The sequence below is a fragment of the Crocuta crocuta genome, unplaced genomic scaffold, assembly GCF_008692635.1.
Source record: "Crocuta crocuta isolate KB4526 unplaced genomic scaffold, BGI_CrCroc_1.0 scaffold478, whole genome shotgun sequence".
NCBI classification, from domain to species: Eukaryota; Metazoa; Chordata; class Mammalia; order Carnivora; family Hyaenidae; genus Crocuta; species Crocuta crocuta.
In genome coordinates this window covers 84,595-106,153 of record NW_027530981.1, presented here as the reverse complement: position 1 = coordinate 106,153, position 21,559 = coordinate 84,595, and the positions used below count along the sequence as shown (strand labels likewise).

The window sequence follows — 21,559 nt, the reverse complement described above, 5'->3', positions numbered from 1 at the left end:
ACCTTTTTTTTTTTTTTTTTTCCTTTGATGCCCTGTAAGTGATTACAGTAACTCAGAGCATACTTATTTTTCATGTTTGGCATCCTTAGCACAAGACTGGGAACAGTGTGGGAATTAAAAATGATTCATTCAGTATCATGTTAGATGCTATAAAAATACAAAAGAAGAGTTAAGAAAACTACAATAGGGAGTTGTCTCAAGCACATAAAATTGTTAAAAATTAGTCATTTTGTGATTAAGCAAGTAATCCAAAAGTTCAGAGGCTTCAAGAAGGCTAGAACTTGAAGAAAGTTTTTTTTTTTTTTAATGTTTTATTTATTTTTGAGAGAGAGAGAGAGACAGCATGGGCAGGGGAGGGTCAGAGAGAGAGGGAGACACAGAATCCGAAACAGCTTCAGGCTCTGAGCTAGCTCTCAGCACAGAGCCCGAAATGGGGCTCGAACCCATGAACCATGAGATCACGACCTGAGTCAAAGTGGCTCGCCCAACCAACTGAGCCACCCAGGCGCCCCTTGGAGAAAGTTTTTTGGAGAAGTTGGGACTTGAGCTGGATGGACTTTGATCAGCAATTTGTAAAAAAATGAAAAACACAAAGAACACATGAATATTCCAGGAGGGGGTAAAAGGCAGAATGATGATCAAGGCAGGAATAGGAGACACATTTGAAAGGCAACTGGATCAATCTGGCTGCGTTTTGCAGTATCTGTGTTGTATCAGATGGGGTGGGGCCAGGTTGTACATTCAGTCAGTCAGGCTCCCGTGAGGGCCATGGGGGGCAGGACCTCGAAGGCTTCCAAGCCAGAATGGCAAAGGCAGACAGCTCTGACCCGGAGAGGGTGTGGATGGAAGCATGTGAATTAAAGGACCGTTAAAATCCTAACGTAAGTGAAAACGGGTAACTTACGGCATATATAATCAATGAAATACTTTATAAACGATATAATTAAAAAGTAACAGAGACTATATAGCAACATTGAAAAATGCTGTAGTTTTTTCCGTATCAGGAAAAGACAGGCTGTGGACAAATAACAAATACCAAAAATGTTGTGTTTGGGGATAGAGGTGTACTTTTCCCCCAAAGAAATACAATTTGGCAATGGCAATTTTTTGTCCTTCAAGTAAAAAAGTAAAAAAATAACATGCCTCATATACATTGTCCATTTTGAACCCCATTGCAAGCCCATGAGATAAACAAAGCAGACACTGTTATTACCATTTATAGATGAGAAAACTGAATTCTGAGAGATGACTTGTCTAATGATTCACCTAGTGAGAGAGGAACTGAAACCCACGTCTTGGCCAGGTAATGTGTTGGAAATAGAATGAAAAATGTTCTTCATCTCTGCTTTTAGACAATTTAATCCTCTTTCATCGGTGTGACCCTTGCTGCCTATCTTCAATTAAGCAGAGTGAGAAGATAAAATCACATAAGGGTAAATTTAAAATGGATATTGAGACTGCTAAACACATTCTCTCATTACATGCTCTGTATGGATGATAATAGTTGCATTCAAGAAATGTCCCAAATGACCATCTGTTGTTTGGAATGCCACTGGCCTGCATAACTTTCAGTAAGTAAAAATCAAAGGAAAATGTCCACGGACTTCTCAAATTCATCCCCCAAAGCAGTGCCCATATGTAAGATGGAGTCCAAGCCTGACATCAACTTGTGAAGCTTCTATCCTCCTTTCATCCCTACAAAATGGGACTCTTCTCTTTTTTCTGATCACAGCCTGTTTTCCAGCCTTTGTACATTTGCCCTTAATGTGTCATCTACCTGAACAAGCCTCTTTTCTCATTGGCACTTTTTAAAATTGTAGTCATTCTTCAAGGTGCACTTCAAATTCCTCTTCCAAGAAATCTTTTATTCTGCTTTTGACCCTTGCAGCCTCTGGGCACAAAGACTTTTATAGAACTTATATACTGTCTTGTTTTTGAATTCTCTGTGTAGCTCCCTTATGCTTCCTGTGAGATTTTTGTGTTCATCCAAGAGGAAGCGATCTAATGTTTACTAAGCAGTTACTATGTCAGAAGGTGCCAAGAGCTGCAGTGATTAATGCCAGCTAATATTGATCAAGTTATTTATAGAGCTGAGTACCCTTCTAAGTGCTTTGCCTGCATCAACTCATTTAATTTCCACAGCAACCCTATGTAGCAGGTACTACTATCATCTCCATTTTAAGATGGGAGAAACAGGTCTAGAAATTTGAATTAATTTAGCCACAAGGTCACACAGCGAGCCTGACTTCAAATCCAGATAAGCCCTGGGACTTGCCCTCTTCCAAGAGCTTCTTTCCATTGAAGAGGCAGGTCTGTCTCATTGGGTCTCTGCCTCAGTCCCCGAGAGCCTGGATTATTTACTGTCCTGCCAACGAGGCCTGAGCTCCCTCCCTCCCTTCCTTCCCTAATTGCACCAGTGTCTGTCCTTTCCTCCAGCCTCTGTCCTTTTAGTCACTCAGCCCTGCTCCGAATCATTAGACCCCTGGAAAGCCCCACTAATGAGATTCTAACTGTTAGGGGAGGAGGCCTGGAGTCCCCAGGCCCAGGCCCAATGCTACTTCTTGGATCTTCCCTCAAACTGAGAATAAAAAATTAACTCCTGTTCTGCTGGGAAGTACTTGTCCTGGTTGCTACTCCCCATTAGCAGATTCCTGTCACATCCCCACTATCAGTGATTATTAAAGCTACTAAAACTAGAGTTTTTAGTCTGGGATCTAAGAACACTGATATTTTAAAAGCATGTTTCTAGGGAAGGACTCCTGGCTAGCTCAGTCTCACATGCAACTTAACTCTTGATTGCGGGGTCATGAGTTCGAGCCCCATGCTGGGTGTAGAGATTTTTTTTTTTTTTTTAATTTTCTTAATGTTGATTTACTTTTGAGAGAGACAGAGTGTGAGTGGGGGAGAAGCAAAGAAAGAGGGAGGCAAGGAATCCAAAGCAGGCTCCATGCTCTGAGCTGTCAGCAGAGCCTGAGGCAGAGCTCACAATTGTGAGATCACGACCTGAGCCAAAGTCAGCCATTTAACTGACTGAGCCACTCAGGTGCCCCGAGATTACTTTTTTTTTTTTTTAAAAGCGTGTTCTAGGGAAAGAACCCAAAACTTTCATTTGATTCTCAAATGAATTCAGTGTCCTTCTAAGAACTTTGAGACCCTCTTTAAAGCATGTTTCTTTTTTGGAAGCTCTACTCTTCATATCAAACACTGAAACATATTGAAATCCCATATTAAATATGTTTTTATATAATTATGAAATATTTTATTTGATATAAAGGTGTATTTTTTATTAAAAAATTTTTTAATGTTTTATTTATTTCTGAGAGAGAGAGAGACAGTGTGAGCAGGGGAGGGTCAGAGAGAGAGGGAGACACAGAATCTAAAGCAGGCTCCAGGCTCTGAGCTAGCTGTCAGCACAGAGCCCGACGTGGGGCTCGAACCCACGAACCGTGAGATCATGACCTGAGCTGAAGTTGGATGCTTAACCGACTGAGCCACCCAGGTGCCCCATAAAGGTGTATTTTATAGATGTGTAATTAAGCATTTATTATTTTTGACTTTTCAAGTTTCTCTTTTTGTATTCTAGAGCCAATAATATTTTTTAAGATCTCAACTTTTTAAAAAGTTTTTTATTTATTGAGAGAGAGAGGGAGGGACAGAGAGAGAGAGAGAAATCCCAAGCAGGCCTTGCACTGACAGCACAAAGCCTAATGCAGGGCTCAAACCCACAAACTGGGAGATCTTGACCTGAGCCTAAACCAAGACTTGGACACTTAGCCAACTGAGCCACCCAGGCACCCAGAGATCTCAAGTATTTTTATAGGCCCTTGGAAAGCTCCTGCTTACCAGGTAGTAACATCACCTGCTCCCTAATTCCCTTCTGCTCTCGGTTGCTTAATCCCCTTCCTGCTTCTCAGCCTTCCTCTTTCTCCAGCAGCCTTGAGAATCTCTCCATTTGCTCAAACTAAGGATGAGCCTATGGAGTTCTCTTTGTCTTCGATCCTCCAGCTTTCCGCCTGTTCCTGGGAAATCAAGGCCTTTCGCTTGAGGGCAAGTGGAATATCTTAAACCCTAGTGGTAGAGGGGGCACACACTGACAATGAGCCCCTTTCTCCCTGCCTTCCCTCCATACTGGGTATGGCAGAAACCACAAAATGTGGGAATGGCAGAAGTTTGGGATATGCTGAGCTATCCCACACATTTTTGGAGAATAATTTACAAAACCAGATCTGATTGTTTTGTGGGCTAACAGTAAAGAATAGAGCTAATAACGATCTGAGATTAGTATTTCCAAAAGCTGAGAAATGAAATAAAAAAGGATTCTGATTCAAGAAATAATACATCTCCCAATTTTCAAAGTAAAGTCAAGAGATTACAGAAAATTGAATGCTTTTACAAATTGCAGTGAGTAGCAGAGTTTGTGTTCGTAAGCGACAAGGATACCAGCAGAGACAAGGGACAGGATCAGGATCCCTAAGAAACCCCAAAATCAAGAAACCCCAATGTTTATTCACTTCTAAACTGGGTGCTGTCTTCTTTCCTCTCTGAACAATCTACAATTTTTCTGGCTGTCTTATGACACTTACCACCGTCTACTTTGTTCTAGCATTGTTTTCATGCAGGCTTAATCTCTAGACTTTCTAAACTGTTAAGCACCACATGCGTCTGTATACCCCTTAGACGCTCAACTGTTTGCTTAAGGAATAAATGGATAGAAGGCAAAATACCATTACAGTCTAAAATGCAATGGGATTTGTACCACGAAGAGGTCACTGACTTAAAGGCATACTTTATTGGTCTTGTACTGATGCCTACTTCAATACAGCTATAGGAATAAAAGGTAGAAATATATCACTGTCCCACATGCTTTTCTGTTTCTGAAATCATTCTGAGATTGGGCTGGCGTGTCTACTATCTAGATGTCAATGTTTTATGTTTACAGCCATCTTATACATACTTGCATATACCCAGAGTTTTCCAAAAATGTTAATTATACTGATAACATGAGGGATTAAGGATAGGAGCATATCCCCATTGACAGGTGGGGTCTATGTCACCTCCCCTTGAACCTGAACCGGCCTGGTGACTACTTTGACCAAGAGAGTATAGTGGATGTGATACTGTGTCAAGGGTCAGACATAGCCTTTAAGAGGACTAGATGTCCACCTTGGTTTCTTAGAGCCCTAAACTGTGCCATATAAGAAGGCTGACTACCCCAAGGTACCATGCTGGAAGAGCTGTGAAGAAAAAGGAGAAGAGAGGAAGGGAAGAAAAGACAGTAAGGCAGAGGAGACAAGCTGTTCCCAACCTCAGCCACTGGGGTCCCCCCAGCCCAGCTGAAGCTCCAGACCGTGTGAAGTGGAGACATGAACCATCTTGCTGTGCTTTATTTGAATTTCTGACTCAGAATTATGAGATATAATAATAATAATAAATTGTGATTTTAAGCAACTAGATTTTGAGACACTTCACTAAGCATTCATAGTTCACAATGTTTTAAACTACTATAACCAACTATTACTTTAATTTATAAATGTATATACATAGATTTCAAAAAATAAAGAAATTAAGTACATGCTGTATTTTTAAAATATGTCTAATAGGTTACTTGTGCAAAATTAAAGTGAGCTTAAGCACATATTTTAACATTTTTGAAATGAGTGAAGCATATATTTAATATGAAGATTTAGGACTTCCAAATTACTAAGATTAAAAAAAAATAGCTGATACTGTGTCAACAGTATGGTATAAGTAGCAAAAATGACATAATTAAAGTCGCAGGCTGAAAAATGAAGATCTTTCCTAAGTTTTATACCCACGCAAAAATGTAATGCCAATAAATTGACTAAAAATAATAACAAAAAGATACTGTTAGTTCTATACCTTGGAACCAAATAATCTGAAAGCATTTGTCAGGGAACCCACACAAAAGCTTTGTACTGATTTGTGGAAGAGTAACCACTCACTGAGCTGTTTCCAGGAGACAGAGGTTCTTGGTCTCAGAGTTCCTGAGCTGTTCACTCACTGTACTAGAACAGCTGACTTCCCGCAGTGTGTGCTTTAGTATCTCAGCAACTGAGGCCCGAAAGCGAGTTTGGAACTTCTTACTAATTAGGACGTAAAGGATGGGGTTCAAACAACTATTGAGGAATGCCAAGCCAGTGGAGAGGGGGATGCCGGCCTGAAGCACCTGGTGGAAATAGCTACTATGGTGGATTGTAAGCTCCCAAATGCTAAACAGGTGATAAGGAGTCCAGCAAATCAAAAAGGCCATGACCACAGCTAGGATGGTCCAGAAATGCTTACTGGAGACCAAGATGCTTCGCTTCTTTACCTTGAAGATGAGACACAAGTAGCAAATGCTCATTGCGAGCAAGGGTAAGAGGTACCCTACAATAAATTTCACCCAGGTCAGAACATGGTGCCTCATGAAAGTAAGGTCAGGATCATGTTCGTGGAAATTGTTATAGCAAAGAGTGTGGTTATTGAACTCCAGAGTGTCCCGGAAGTATAGGGCAGGACCACCCATTAGAGAAGCCAAAACCCAAATGAATATAATAACTATAAGGGAGTTCTTTAGGGTTCGGTGCCGATGAGATATGACAGGATGGATTAAGTGGATATAGCGGTCCAGGCTGATCACCGTCAGGAAAAAAACACTAGCAAACATGTTCAACTGGGCAATGAAGGAATTGGCCTTGCATAACCAGATGCCAAAGGGCCAGTGGAAATTCATGGCCACATAGGAGATGTATAGAGGTAGAAAGAGAAGAAAAATGAAATCCGCGATAGCCAGATTGAGGAACCAGAGAGCGGTGACTGTCTTCTTCCACTTGAACCCTGTGAACCAAATAACCGTGGCATTTCCTGGAATGCCCAAAATAAATGATAAACAGTACAATGCCAGGGAGACCCAGTGAACAACTCCCAGGTTGGCCTTCTCCTCCAAATCAGACTCTGAGGAGTAATATTCCAGGATATAGGAGTAGTTCTCAAATTCTTCAAATAAGGTTTCGTCTAGATCTTCCATGACCTTGTCAAGTGGAGAATGAGGATATCTATAGAAGCAAATTTTAAAAGAAAGAAAACAATGTTTAAAAGAAGAGGAAATGTTCAGTGAATAAGGAACATCAGGATAAAAAATTTCATCTTACGAACTAGAAAAAGTCAATTTTTGGATAAGATCTGTGATTATATTCCAGACGTCCAAATCTTGGTGGACCTCAATGTTGTTCTGATTACTCTCAAAACTGTGAGAACTCATTTTTGTAAAGTATTCAGTAAGTGCCAAATTAAAATGATGCAGGTTTAATTTCTTTATTCGTAAGACTTAGGTCCTGACTCTAACATTCAATAGACATATATTAAGTTCTTACACTGCATGATTATTTTATGGAAGATACGAAAGAAAACAGATGAATACTTATGTGGTGATGACTTCAATTCCCTTAGTTGCACCCTGACTTCCCAAGCTATAGGCAGAGTTCCAACTGCTTCATCAATCCACCCACCGGGATGTCACAGACAAGTGCTGGAGATTTTGACACCCTATTTTGCATCCATGGATGTTTTGATTCTATGTTTATGAATGCAAACATGCTTATAAGAATTATATCATTATGGAAGGCTTTTCAATCAAAAAGTATCTTTCGGAGTAGACCTGACTATGACCATTTAATTTCTATATCAATTTCCTATAGAGTGCAACTAACCTTTATTTAAATTTTTATTTCGTTAAAATTCCTTTGAATTAATTTGAATTAATTATCTTTTACATTTACAACCAAAATATGATTTTTTAAAATGTTTATTTATTGGGGCGCCTGGGTGGCTTAGTCGGTTAAGTGTCCAACTTTCGCTTAGGTCATGATCTCGCGGTTCGTGGGTTCGAGCCCCGCGTCGGGCTCTGTGCTGACTGCCGGCTCAGAGCCTGGAGCCTGTTTCAATCTGTGACTCCCTCTCTCTCTGACGCTCCCCTCATGCTGTCTCTCTCTCACTCTCCTAGAAATAAATAAAACATTAAAAAAAATTTAAAAAAAATGTTTATTCATGTATTTTCAGGGATGAAGAGGGCAGAGAGACAGAGGGAGAGAGAAAGAGAATCCCAAATAGGCTCTGCGCTGTCAGCACAGAGTCCGACGTGGGGCTCAAATTCACAAACCATGAGATCATGATCTGAGCCAAGATCAAGAGTCAGATGCTCAACAAACTGAGCCACCCAGGAGCCCTGAAAAATTTTGATTTATTGATCATTTTATTTTGTTTCTTTTTCTCCACACAAAAATTTATCTATTATAATTTCACCCGAACTTAAGTTTTCTTTCGTGACCTTCCTCCCTCCCCCCCAAAGGGTTAAGAAGACTATAAAGTCCATCTTTTCATTCAGAATAAAGTGTGCTGGATGCGATTTTAATGATCTCAATTTTATTTCTTGTTATTTCTGTCTGTTATATTCAAAGTTGAGTAGAAAAAAGATGAACAGTTGCATTTATTTCATGGAGCTATAATCATTAATGGGGCAAATATGTAAGATCTGGGATTACAATAGGGTTAGAATGAAGAGGTCAAAATATCTCGTGTTGCTCAGAGACATCTTACACTTGCTTCTGCTAACTTTGAATTCATTATCCCACCTAAAATTGTCTGAGGAATCTGGCAGGGCATAATTAAAAAATAAAAGCAATTGATTTGCATCCTCCCAGACCCAGCTACCCTGCTTTATTTTTCAATATTCAGCTCCAATGCCACTTTTTCCTAGAAACATTTCTTGATATTACCTTCCGCCAGATAATTGTAATAATAGTAACTATTAGTATAAATAATAGTCAATATTATTGGGAATTGTCTGGGGGCCAGGCATGTATGATATAATCTGATTCTCACAAGCATCTTATAAAGTAGGTGAGTGGTACTATTATGATTCCCATTCACAAGAAAGGATACTGAAGTTTGAAGAAGCGTAGTGAGTCGCTCAGGCACACAACCTATAACCGGAGAGTCAAGATCTAAATTCAGATCTGTTGAAGCCAAGACCTGAGCTCTTAGCTACTACAACACTATGTGACACTGTACTCTTATTGTACTTAATATACTATATCATCATTGGTTTATGATTAATTTCTGCCCTACCAAACTCTCAATTCCTTGACAACAATGCCTTTCATCCCTGAACCCCATGGTGCCTGGTACAAGTCTTAACATATCACAGATGCCTAACATGGGCGGAATAAATGACTGGCTCTGCTACAAATTCTGTTCAGAACCAAATGCAACAGAAGAGTTCGTGAGTTCACCCCTGAGTCACTGTCATTGCCAGACTCTCTCTGACCTTGAGTATGCCCAGGATCTTGGCTTTTTTCTTGACACCAAGTCTTTTCCTTCATGTATCCCTATTCAGTGAGCAAGAATTGGCTTCTTTCTTGTTGCCTTTTTCTTGCAGGTCTGGGATCTTATTCTGCCCACTGCTTCTGGTGCCTGGGCCTCCTCAGTGTCAAGTCTTTTCTAGCCTAATGTCTAACTTGCTGTCTTGGTTTTCTGCCTATATACTGGGACACCTTTTCCTTCCTGGTGCCTATGACCTTTTAGGCTGTTAGGAATTCTGAAGCCAAATGGTCCACCCATATGGCAGTCTAAATCTCCTTACAAAGTCCTAAGCAGGAAGTAGAAGGAACCTCATTCTCCAAACACAGAAAGCCAAAGGAATAGCTAATTGCACTGCAACAACTATCCTCACCAAAGGTCAGAAGCCTTTCCTTCCAATGCCATAACTGACCTTGCTGAGCCAGAATGATCACAGGACCTGCTGAACTACACCACCCACCTCTTTTCCCAGTTCTCTTGGTGGAGGGGGGGCAGCACCTTGCAAATGAGTGACTTAGGCCGGCCGTTTCAGAATCCCTTCAAACAGAAAACTCTGTATCAGAGAGTTTCCCAATCTTCCAGAAAGCAGATGAGTTGATTACACACAACATCCAGGTAGTTCGAGCTTGGAGAAAGATCTTCAAGAGTTGCTGAATGTTGCCCAGCCAAAAACTTCACAGGAAATATATATAACCTAGGAATTCCCCTACGATTTAGAGCCGGTATTTCTGCGTGCTGATGATAGTGAGGGGTATGGGTAGGATGGCAGAAAGAGGGAAGGAAGGCAGAATTCAGCAACTCCCCGCTGAGTCCTTAGGCAGACAGCTAACCCTTACAGACATATTCTCGTAGAATTTTTATACCTTGCTGATATGTTGCTTTAGTTTATAGGCACCTCCAGATCGAATTAAGTTTCCAAATTTCACACCTACCCACCTATCTAGCGACCATATTAGTTTCACAGGGCTGACATGACATAAACTTAAAATCGTAAAATTTTAGGGACCTCTGGGTAGCTCAGCAAAGCAGCCAACTCTGGATTTTGGCTCAGGCCATGATCTCACAGTTTGTGAGATTGAGCCCCACAGTGGGCTCTGCACCGACAGGGCTGAGCCTCCTTGGGATTCTCCTTCTCCCTCTCTCTCTGCCCCTCTCATGCTCTCTCTCTCTGCCTCTCAAAAAGAATAGGGGTGCCCAGGTGGCTCAGTGGGTTAAGCGTCCGACTTCAGCTCAGGTCATGATCTCACGGTTCGTGGGTTCGAGCGCCATGTCAGGTTCTGTACTGACAGCTAGCTCAGAGCCTGGAGCCTGCTTTAGATTCTGTGTCTCCCTCTCTCTCTGACCTTCCCCTGCTCACACTGTCTCTCTCTCTTTGTCAGAAATAAATAAAAAAACATTTTTAAAAGATGAATAAACATTTTAAAAAATCTTAAAATTTTAAAACAAATTTATTGTCTCACAGTTTGGAAGCTGGAAGTCTGAAGTGAGGGGCAGGCAGAGGGGTTTCCTTCTGAGGGAGGATCTGTCCCATGCTTCTTCCCTAGCTACTGGTGGTGTGCTGGCAAGCTTTGGCTTTTCTTGTCTTGTTCACATGACACCCTAATATCTGCCTTCATCACCACATGGCATTCTCCTATGTGAGTGTCTGCAGTCTCTGTGTCCAAATTTCCCCCTTTTATAAGGACACTGGCCATCCTGGATTACAACCTACCCTAATGGCCTCATTTTAACTTGATGACCTCTGTAAAAAACTGGTGCAGCCCCTCTGGAAAACAGTGTGGAGGTTCCTCAAAAAATTAACAATANCTGATGGGTGTGGGGGGGGTGGGGAAGGGGGGTGATGGGCATGGAGGGCACTTGTGGGGATGAGCAATGGGTGTTATATGGAAACCAACTTGACAATAAACTATTTAAGAAAAATAAACAAAGGACTGCTGACAAAGATTTAAAAAAAACCCAAAAAACAAAAAAACCTTAATTCCAAATAAGATCACATTGTGAGATAATGGGGGTTGAGATTTCAACATCTTTTTGGGGGGAGGGAGCACAATTCAACCCATACCATGAACCTAGAGTTGACAAGCACCATTTCTGAATTGTAATCACTCGTTCATTCAGTATGTATTTTTAAAAAAATCTTTAACGTTTATTTTTGAGAGAAAGATAGAGAGAGACACAGAGCATGAGTACAGGAGGGGCAGAGAGAGAGGGAGACACAGAATCTGAAGCAGGCTCCAGGCTCTGAGCTGTCAGCACAGAGCCCAATGTGGAGCTTGAACTCACAAACCGCAAGATCATTCAGAACATATTTAATAAGTGTCTCCATTTCTCTGGGACTATTCCAGTTAATTGCGCTTCCTCACTACATGAGACAATTATTTCTTCCCTCTTAGTTTTTAGATTCTAGCAGAAAAAGATAGACAATAAAAAGCAAATTACATGCTATTTAAAAGATGGTAAGGGCTGTAGAAAAAACTGGAGGAAAAGAACAGAATAAAGGGAAAAGGCAAGGTGGTTTTAACTTTCAGTGGGATGAACAGAGAAGGACTCATTGAGAAGATGGCAACCACAAAAGACGGGGGGACATGGGGTAAGGGAGTTCGTTATGTGGACCTTGTAGGCAAGCGTGTTCGGGCAGAGGAAACAGCCAATGCAAAGGCCTATGGCAGAGTGCATCTAACATAGTCCAGAAACAGTAAAGAGGCCGGTGTAGCTAGAAGACAGTGAGCGATGCGAGCAAGGGGAAGAGTGGAAGAAATGAAGCAAGAAGGGTGTGTGGGAGGTCAGATCATGTGGGCGGTTGTAGGCCCCTGAGGGACGCTGGCTTGTACTCACAGGGAAGTGGGAAGCCATGATGGATTTTGAGCAGAGGTGAAATGTAATCTGTTTCTATTACGAAACGATCCCTCCTTCTGCTGTGTTGGGAACAGACTGTTGTGTGTGGTGGTGGCGGTGACAGTGGCAGTGAGGCAAAGCAAATCTAGACGTAGCAAGACCAATTCGAAGATTATTGCAACAAGCCTGGTCAGAGAGGAGGGTGGCTTGGATAAGGGTGGTAGTAGAAGTGATGAGAAAGGACTGAATTCCCTTTTTTCTTAAGTTTATTTCTTTTGCGATTGAGAAAGAGGTCGGGGAGGGGCAGAGAGAAGGAGAGACCGAGTCCCAAGCAGTCTCCACACCGTCAGTGCAGAGCCCACTGCAGGACTCGAATTCACAAACCATGAGAGCGTGACCTGAGCCAAAGCCAAGGGTTGGAGGCTTAACCACCTGAGCCACCAGGTGCCCCAGGACTGAATTCTGTTTATATTTTGAAGGCAGAATCAGTAGGTTCCTTGGCGGATCAGTTGTGAAGGAGAAGAGTCAAAAATGACCCCCAGACTTTAAGGGGCCCTCCGTACCCGAGTCTAAGGCCCTTTGCTACCCTTTGTTCCTCCTCTCATTGGCTAGGCTATGGACCCAATGAGCAGCTATCTTCTACCATGTGGATGAGGAAAACATGTTTTTTTCATAAGCTAGAAGAAGCTTGGCCCTCGGATGACCTCATCTGAGGGAGCGGAGCAGCCCTACCTCTCCAGACTTCCTTTTTCTGCATTACTAAGTGAGAAAATATGTGCCCTGCTATTCTTTTGGGCTTCTATTAAAGCAGCAGGGCCTGTATCCTAACTAACTTAGCTCCTCTAGATCTTGCCGTGAAGCACTATATGGAGACCCGCCGTGCCCACCTCCCGTGGAAAGAGGCTGTAAGAAACCCTCAAGGAAGGAGCTACTCCTAACAGTGGTCATGGCTCCTGGAGACTTACTGGCAGAGAGAAAGTGGGGTCCTTCCTCTAGGGACAGCAGGAAGACAGAGGCTGCCTTTGTAGGTGAGATCTCTCTTACCCAAGGCAGCATTTCCATCACTCTTTATACAAGGAATGTACTTTCTGATCTGCCACAGTCACCACGGCTTCCAAATCCCTCATTTATGATACCTTCGAGAATACCGTCAGCACTCAAATTAGTAATATTTGCTTAACATTGTACCCTGTACCTAGAAAGAAATGAAATCACTGCAAAACAAAACTGTACGCATATGAGACAGAATACATACATAAAGTATGGATAACGTGATCTCAAAATAATACCTGCAACCTCAAAGTAATTATTAGTCTGCAAAGAAACCTCGCTACTTTGTGCACTTCTGCCAACTTAAATTTAAGGACCTATAGAGATGACTTTTTAAATTTTTAAGAATTGGTATTCTGCTGTCTCATCAATCATGCTGTGTTAGACTTGTCTGTTTATACTCGGTGGGATAAGAGAGAGAGCAAAAAAAGACACAAAAAGAAAGCATGAAAAGATGTGTCCTCAGTCTAACCACGTGTACATACACTCACGTGCATACATACACATAGCCATATGCTTTTTGAGAAGTGATGGAAGGCTGGCCATCAGACTCAGTGGTGAAACTGGAGAAACATCTGGGCAATAGAAATGAGCCTTGCTGGGCAGTGACCAGAAATGGAGATGAATAGCAAGCGAATTAAGTCTTCAAACCCAGGCTTAAAGGAAACCCTGTCATTTATTAAATAGGCAAAGTCAAACCGTCTTGGCTGGCAGTGACTTTCCACTGAGACCTCATATAGCTTTCTCAATTTGGAAATGCTTCTAAGAGCACAATAACCATGTCAGGATGAGACGTTCAGACTTGCCTGAAAAGAGGAAATAGCTACTGTATTTGTCTTAAACCCCATATGTGCTGCTGAAAGGCAAATAAATAACTCTGCCTAAGATAAAGACTAACAGATATACATGACCATAAAAGCATTTGAGTAGCCACTTAACTAAGTACCAGGCTGCACTGTGGGTGTGCATATATACAGGTCCATCAAGTCTGTTAGAAATGTGTGATAAATGCTCGGTGGGGAGCAAAGGTCAGAGGACTACCCCTGAAGTCTGCGGTTTGGTTTCCAAACAATATGAAGAGGGATGTTTACCGCAGGGATTCAGCTTCTGTGAGGACCCAAGTAATCACATTCCTGGGTTACATTTACCCAGGGACTCAAGTAGCAAATGTCTAGTCCTGGAGCAGAGAACTATCTTTTTTTTTTTTTTTTTAAATAAACTGGTCTATGATCTATTCAGATTTAATAGATAGTAAACCCTGAACTGTTTTCTGAATAAGTAGATTTCACTGCAAGAATCCTGGCAGAAAGCATGGTGATAAATAGTCTGTAAAGCCCAGATGATTTTGGGGAAATACATCTGGTAGAAATGTGTATCATTAAACTTTTAAATGTGGCTTTAAACTTTTAAACTTTTAAATGTGGCTTGGCTATGGAAGGAAACATTTTGTTTATCTACCTTGACAAAATGCAAAGATTCCTTCTGGCAGAACATGTGGTGAATGCAAGGGGGTTTAATTGAGCTCCACAATGGGGCGCCTGGGTGGCTCAGTCAGTTAAGCGTCCGAATTCGGCTCAGGTCATGATCTTACCGTTCGTAGGTTCGAGCCCTGCATAGGGCTCTGTGCTGACCGCTAGCTCAGACCCTGGAGCCTGTCTTTGGATTCTGTACCTCCCTCTCTCTCTGACCCTCCCCTGCTCACACTGTCTTACTCTCTCTTAGAAATAAAGAAAACATTAAAAAAATTTTTTTTAATTGAGTTCCACAATGATGAATTAGATGGATTTTTATGGACTGTTGCAAAAATGTACACCTAACAGAATCTTATGAGAATTTAGCCTCTAAGCTACTTTGAACGGAGAGAAGGATATGATGTTGTTGATCTTTGTCTCTGTGGATTGTCCATGTGAAGTTCCCCCAAAACCTGGTAAAAAAGAATTCAAGAGCTGAATGTGTCTCTTTTGAAAAACTTGAGGGAACATGTATTTTACTTCTGAATGAATGACAGTAATGAGTGGAAAGAATCAATGGCCATGACAGAGAAACTCTGGTGAAAACCACAGATCGGTGATCCAGCAAAACTTTGTTTTTCAAGGGCTGTCTTCTTAGGGAAGAGAGATTTTTTTTGAAAAGCGTGTGTGTGCATGTGTGTTGGCAGGGGGGTGAGGGAGGGAGCTGGGGGAGTTAAGGGAGCATTGCTCAGTATTTTCCACTAGCTGTCAAATCTCTATACCACACCCCAGATTATACTCAAGATGCTTGACACCAGTAGAAAATTATGCTGCCCTTTGGATGAACAATCTCTGCTTGGAAGATGTTGAAGTCCTGCAGAGTTTTATAAAGATTCCTGCTGATTCACTTAAGGGAAGCCAGGGAAGTTTAAATGGAAATTAAAGGTTGGGTGTGAGATTGATCCTGCTGGTGGGGAGGCGGTAGAGCAGTGACGGTCACATTGTTTCTCCCATCCCAAGCCTGGAATAGTGCAAACCTTCATAGCGAAGCAAAACTGCCCCAGGGGAGTGTTCTGGTAATGAAGGCCTTTGAATGTCATGCTTAAGTACTTGGATTTTATTCCATTGCCAGTTGGGAACAAATAAAAATGTTTGTAGCAGGGAGTGACACCACCAAAGCTTTGTTTTTGTAAAGACCATCTGGCAGCAGTTTGGAAGAATGTTGCCATGACTGAAGACAAAGATGGAAGGGCCTTAGGCATCAGAGTGAGAATAAAGATGAGGGAGACATCTTTGAGAGACATGCACTTAGGAAATTAATAGAAGCTTTCAGGAAGTTTAGCTAAACCTTCACAATAACTTTTTTATTCAGTTGGCATAAAAGTCAACCTCAGATAGAAAAGCTAACAAATTTTAGGCATACAAATGTTTTATTCACTTTTCAAGGCAGTGGGGTTGGGAGAGAGTTCTTTGATGGGAAAAAAAACACAAATGAATTGAGTGGAAATGAAATGATACCTACTTTCATTGTTTTGGGACCAAGGTCTTTTCATAAAAGGCACTTGCTGGCTGACCAGAAGTACAGCCCCTACGCTTCGCTTGGAGAGTTGAAGAAGACGAAGCACATATTTGAAAAGTCAATGCCTACTTACGTTTCAGTTGTTTTAATGCTCCACCCAGAAGTTAATATCCAGATTTGTACAATCCGTATGGCTCTGTGGACTGCTGGGAGAAAACACAATGATTAACCTTGGGTTGGGGACAAACTTTTAGGCTTAATTTCTTTGCAAGACTTTCAGCTAATTAACACACAGATATAAGTTAAATATCCAGCAATAGGGGTGCCTGGGTGACTCAGTCGGTTGAGCATCCTACTTGATTTCAGCTCAGGTCAGGATCCCAGAGTCGTGGGACTGAGTCCCACGTTGGGCTCTGTGCATAGTGCCTGCTTGAGATTCTCTCTCTCTGCCCCTGCCCTGCTTACTGTTGCTCTCTCTTGAAAAAGAAGTTGATAAATAAATAAATAAATATCCAGCAACAAAGTGATCTGTGGGCTCCGGAATCAGAATGCCTGTTGTCAGATCCCAGTCCCACCTCTTCCTGGCTGTGGGATCTTAGACAAATCACCTACTCCCTCAAAACCTCAGTTTCCTCATTTGGAAAATGGGCATAGTAATAGCACTAACTCATAGGGTTGCTGTGATGATCACTTAAGGAAATCCTGAAAAAGAGGTTTGGCTTAGTACCTGGCACATTAAGCATGTTCAATAATTGTAGCTATTGATTATTACCAGTTCAGGACTAAACAGAGCACATAGTGGAGGTGGATGTGTTTGTGTGACTTCATGAGCAGGGTGAGAAGATGTTACATAGAGATTTAAAAACTTGGTTTGGGGACAACTGGCTGGCTCGGTGAGAAGGGCACTTGACTCTTGGGCCACCTGAATGGCTCAGTCAGTTGAGTGTCTGACTTTGGCTCAGGTCATGATACAACGTTCATGAGTTTGAGCCCCACATTGGGCTCTCTACTGTCAGCGCAGAGCCTGCTTGGGATCCTCTGTTCCCTCCTCTCTCTGCCCCTCCCTTGTTTGCACTCTCTCTCTCTCTCTCTCTCAAAAATAAACAAACATTTTAAAAAAAGAAGAGCATTCAACTCTTGATCTCGGCGTCATGAGTTTGAGCTCCATGTTGGGTGCAGAGATTACTAAAATAAATAAAACTTTTAAAATATATAAGTAAATAAATAACCACTTGTTTTGTTTTATGGGCTTCTTCTTTTTAAAAATATTGAATCTCTACGCAGTTCACACATTATTAGATGCCTGTCTTCTGAAGGTGTTTGAGTTGGGGGCTCTGATTATTATCCCCAAATCTGGCCAGGAGTGGTGAAAAAATAGAATACCATGAAGCATTATATTCCTTTTACTTCTCTCTCTTATAAAGCTACTTACTTACCTTTAAATAAAGATATAGTCTAGGTCTTTTACATTTTTCTTTTCTTTTTTTTAATGTAAGCTCTATGCCCAACATGGGGCTCAAACTCATGACCCTGAGATCAAGAGTCATGATCAAGACTTACATGCTCTATCAACTGAGCCAGCCAGGTTCCCCGACATAGTCTAGGTCTTTATCTCACTTCTTTCCAAATTATTTTCAGAGTCTGGGAGAATCACCATCATCAATAATGCAATGTTTCAAAGCCTTAGTCATAGCAAGGAGAATTCCTCAAATCAGTATTTCCTTGAAAAGGGATTTTTCAAGTAATTTTTTAGCAGAAAGAATATGGGTACTGAATTTGAAAACCTTGATGACACAGGACTTGTGTAGCCTTATTTTTGTAGAGCATATGACTAGACCCCTACTGGAAATCTGAGTTTTCCCAGTCTATGATTTGGATATTTTCATTCATATGAACGATCATCACTAAAGCTTTCATCCTTTTTAATGGCTCCTGGCAGTGTTATGTCTCCTGAAGAATGGATTTTAGAAGCAGCAGTCACAACAGAGCACCTAACAGATCACATAACTTTTCATAAATAGATACCACCCATGGTTTACATTCAGAAAAGTTTGGGGACACAGTTGAAGTCTGTGCAGCTTCCATACCTGTTTTCTATTCTATTTCATCATTACTTGGCACTAAAGATGTTTTGCTTCTCAATCACATATTGTCAATGACATTTACAGAACAGGGGGAATACTTGGTTTAGGGTAGAAACTGAATGGGCAGTCATTGGATTCTTACTTTAATTTTTATCAAATTATTTCCTTCGTTAAGGAGAGAGAAGTCTATTCTTCTGCAGAAGGAGCAAAAATCAAGGGACTTGTAGAATAGACTGAAGTTGCAGCCACTTCACAAAACAATACTGTTTTCCATTCAGAGAGGTAGAAAGTGAACTTGGTCCAGGAGGTGGAAGGGAAACTGGTTTTGGTTCCAACAGTAATGTTTTTTTTTTTTTTCAACACAGCAGCAAAAATGTGTGGGGTGGAGGGAAGGGCAACAGTTCTAGAACTTCCTCCCATTCATGGAAAATTATGGCTTACAATATGTATTTTTTTTATGCCTGGCAATATCTTTGCCTTTCCCTCCACTGCTGAGAGGACGTAGGAGGGAGTGTGGGATAAAATGTAGTCGTGGAAGATAAAGCCTAAGTCGAAAGTCTTTCCAGTCAATCATTACCAAACAGTTGGGTGCCAGAATCATTATTTTGATGGTTTAGAGCCATTTGTCATGAACATTTAAAATTATTTCATGGTAATAACAGCAAAGCTGGCAACCTCAAATCTCTACTTTGTCATAGTCGATCTGTATTAGGTGTAGTTTGCTGAGGTCAGCAAAACAGATTTTGAGAAGACCACTGGAGAGTGAAAGCAGTGTGAAAGGAAGGACCTAGGAGACAGAGGGCACTTGAAGTTACATCTTTCGATGGCTGGAATGGTTGAGAGAAACCAGTGAGAAGGGAAAACTGAAGGAGCCTGATAACTCTCTTCAGATACTTGACCATGAGAAAAAGTAAGACATTTATTCTCTGTGTTTCTCATGGTGGAGTTAGGACCAAAAAAAAAAAAAAAATGTTGGCATAACAGTCAGGAAAATCTTGGCTTAGTAGAAGCAAGAATTTATAGCTGTTCAAAACAGAGGATGTTAAAAACTTACCAACCAACAAATGGAGCAAACAGATATGTCGCATTGGATGGGCACTAAGGGGGCGTGGGCAGAACCAGCATGGCTGCCGGTTGGGGAATGCTCCAGAATGCACTGATGCACGCACAAAGAAGGGGTCTTTAACACCATTCTTTAAGGCCAAGAATCTATGACAATTATTTTTGAGATTAGTTTTGAGCCTTTATTCTCTATCTTCCAATTAGGAAACTGGAGATGAAGAAAATTACAGAAGATGGAATAACCATTCAGCTGGCATGGTTAGAATTCTTATCCAAATTTGTGAATGTCCTTAATCCTGAGGCACCCCAAGCACAAGAACCCTTTCTCAGCCAATAGATGTAATGAGAATCTTTTTCTAGAGCTTCACCTGTGGCTAAATGAAAAAAAAAAGAAGAAGGAAACAAAAAATGAAGTACTCTTCTCTNCACCACCTGCCGCCCTCACCTCCAAGCCCAGTACACCAGCCTCTGTGCACAGGTTGTAACTCTGAGCCGCTGACACAGCTGCACATTAGTCCCGCGTCACAGGCCCCCATTTACCCAGAAGCTATTCTGTTCCTGGGTCTGGTCCTAACTCTGTGGTCAAAGTCTCTGCAAAATGTGGAAAAGTGAAGACCCACGCTGTCTGACCAGGAGCCTAGACCGATTCCCATGTAGCCCCACGGCAGCTGGATATCTGAGGACATTCAGGCAGGGCCATATTTTTCACCACTCCATAGCAGGTGAAGTCCTTCCTGGTGAACTGGACCACGTATGAACCCCGAGGACTGGATCTGCCAAGGGTTTCTCCTTTCCTCCTGGATCCTTGGGATTTCTTGGTGCTTCCCAAGGGCAAGGGTCCTTTCAAATGTTTGGTACCCAGGTCCTAGCTTAATACTTCAGGCACAGGACATGGATGAGGGAGAAGAAAATCAAAAAAGGAGAAGAAAACTTTTTTTTTTAATTTTTTTTTTAATTTATTTCTAGGAGAGAGAGAGAGAGAGACAGCGTGAGCAGGGGAGGGTCAGAGAGAGAGGGAGTCACAGGCTGAAACAGGCTCCAGGCTCTGAGCTGGCAGTCAGCACAGAGCCCGTCGCGGGGCTCGAACCCACGAACCGCGAGATCATGACCTAAGCGAAAGTCGGATGCTTAACCGACTAAGCCACCCAGGCGCCCCAGGAGAAGAAAACTTTTAACCCGGTTTCTAACTCTAGTCAAAGAAGCCCTCCAACCAAACCCAACTGTGAGGCTGCATTCTGTCCAGAGCCTTTGAAAGGACCCAGGTTCGTTATGGAAGCAGTAGTCCCTACGGGTGACCCACTGTCACATCTTGAGTTTTCCCTCCATGTTCTTCAGTCTGTTTCCTTTTTTTTAATTAAAAAAAATTTTATTATTATTTTTTAATGTTTTCTTTATTTCTGAGACAGAGAGTGTGAACAGAGGAGGGTCAGAGAGAGAGGGAGACACAGAATCCAAAACAGGCTCCAGGCTCTGAGCTAGCTGTCAGCACAGAGCCCGATGCGGGGCTCGAACCCACAAACCATGAGATCATGACTTGAGCCGAAGTCGGATGCCTAACCGACTGAACCACCCAGGTGCCTCCCCCCCACTTTTTTTTTAGTTTTTTAAAATGTTTATTTATTTATTGAGACAGACAGACAGAACACGAGCAGGGGAGGGGCAGAGAGAGAGAGGGAGACACAGGATCTGAAGCAGGCTCCAGGCTCTGACCTGTCACCACAGAGCTGTGAGATCATGACCTGAGCAGAATTCCGACACTCAACTGGCTGAGCCACCCAGGCGCCCTTCAGTCTGTTTCTTATTAAAACAAATGAGAGCCATTTTACCTCAATACACTACTGTGGATAGCTTGTGATCTATCTCTGAACATCTGGACATCTCACTCTATGCATTCAGCGACTCCTTTGCAACTTACAACTATCCCAGTTCCGGGAATATCTCCTTATCGTTTGTCCCCCTCAGTCTACCCAAAAGTTCAGATTGCACAGCACAGGGCCAAGGTGAGGGTGAGGCGAGTGAGGCAAGGTCAGACAAGTATAGGACCAGATCCTGACTTCACTTAAAATTTTGGGTTTTTTTCAGGAGATTTTTTTGCACTTCATTTTAATTAATGCGGTTTTTAGTACTTGTTATAATTTTGCATCAGCTGACTCATCCTGGCACTAGCCCTGCTACTTAAGTCCACAGGTACTAGGTAGCCC

General features: G+C 41.9%; 1 protein-coding gene across 2 annotated transcripts in view; it reads right to left on the bottom strand.

The window, feature by feature from the left end:
* Positions 1-5,361: 5,361 nt before the first annotated feature.
* The window catches only part of CMKLR2 (chemerin chemokine-like receptor 2), a 43,966-nt gene continuing 27,768 nt past the window's right edge, over positions 5,362-21,559 (bottom strand). The window contains exons 3-4 of one of the 2 annotated variants that reach the window (XM_077770168.1): positions 16,346-16,418; positions 5,362-7,055 (exon numbers count right to left, since the gene is read on the bottom strand). In XM_077770168.1, coding sequence (XP_077626294.1) covers positions 5,960-7,027 — 1,068 coding nt within the window. In that variant the 5' untranslated portion in view covers positions 7,028-7,055; positions 16,346-16,418 and the 3' untranslated portion in view covers positions 5,362-5,959. The remainder of the gene's footprint in view (positions 7,056-16,345; positions 16,419-21,559) is intronic. The other variant, XM_077770169.1, reaches the window with a different exon arrangement.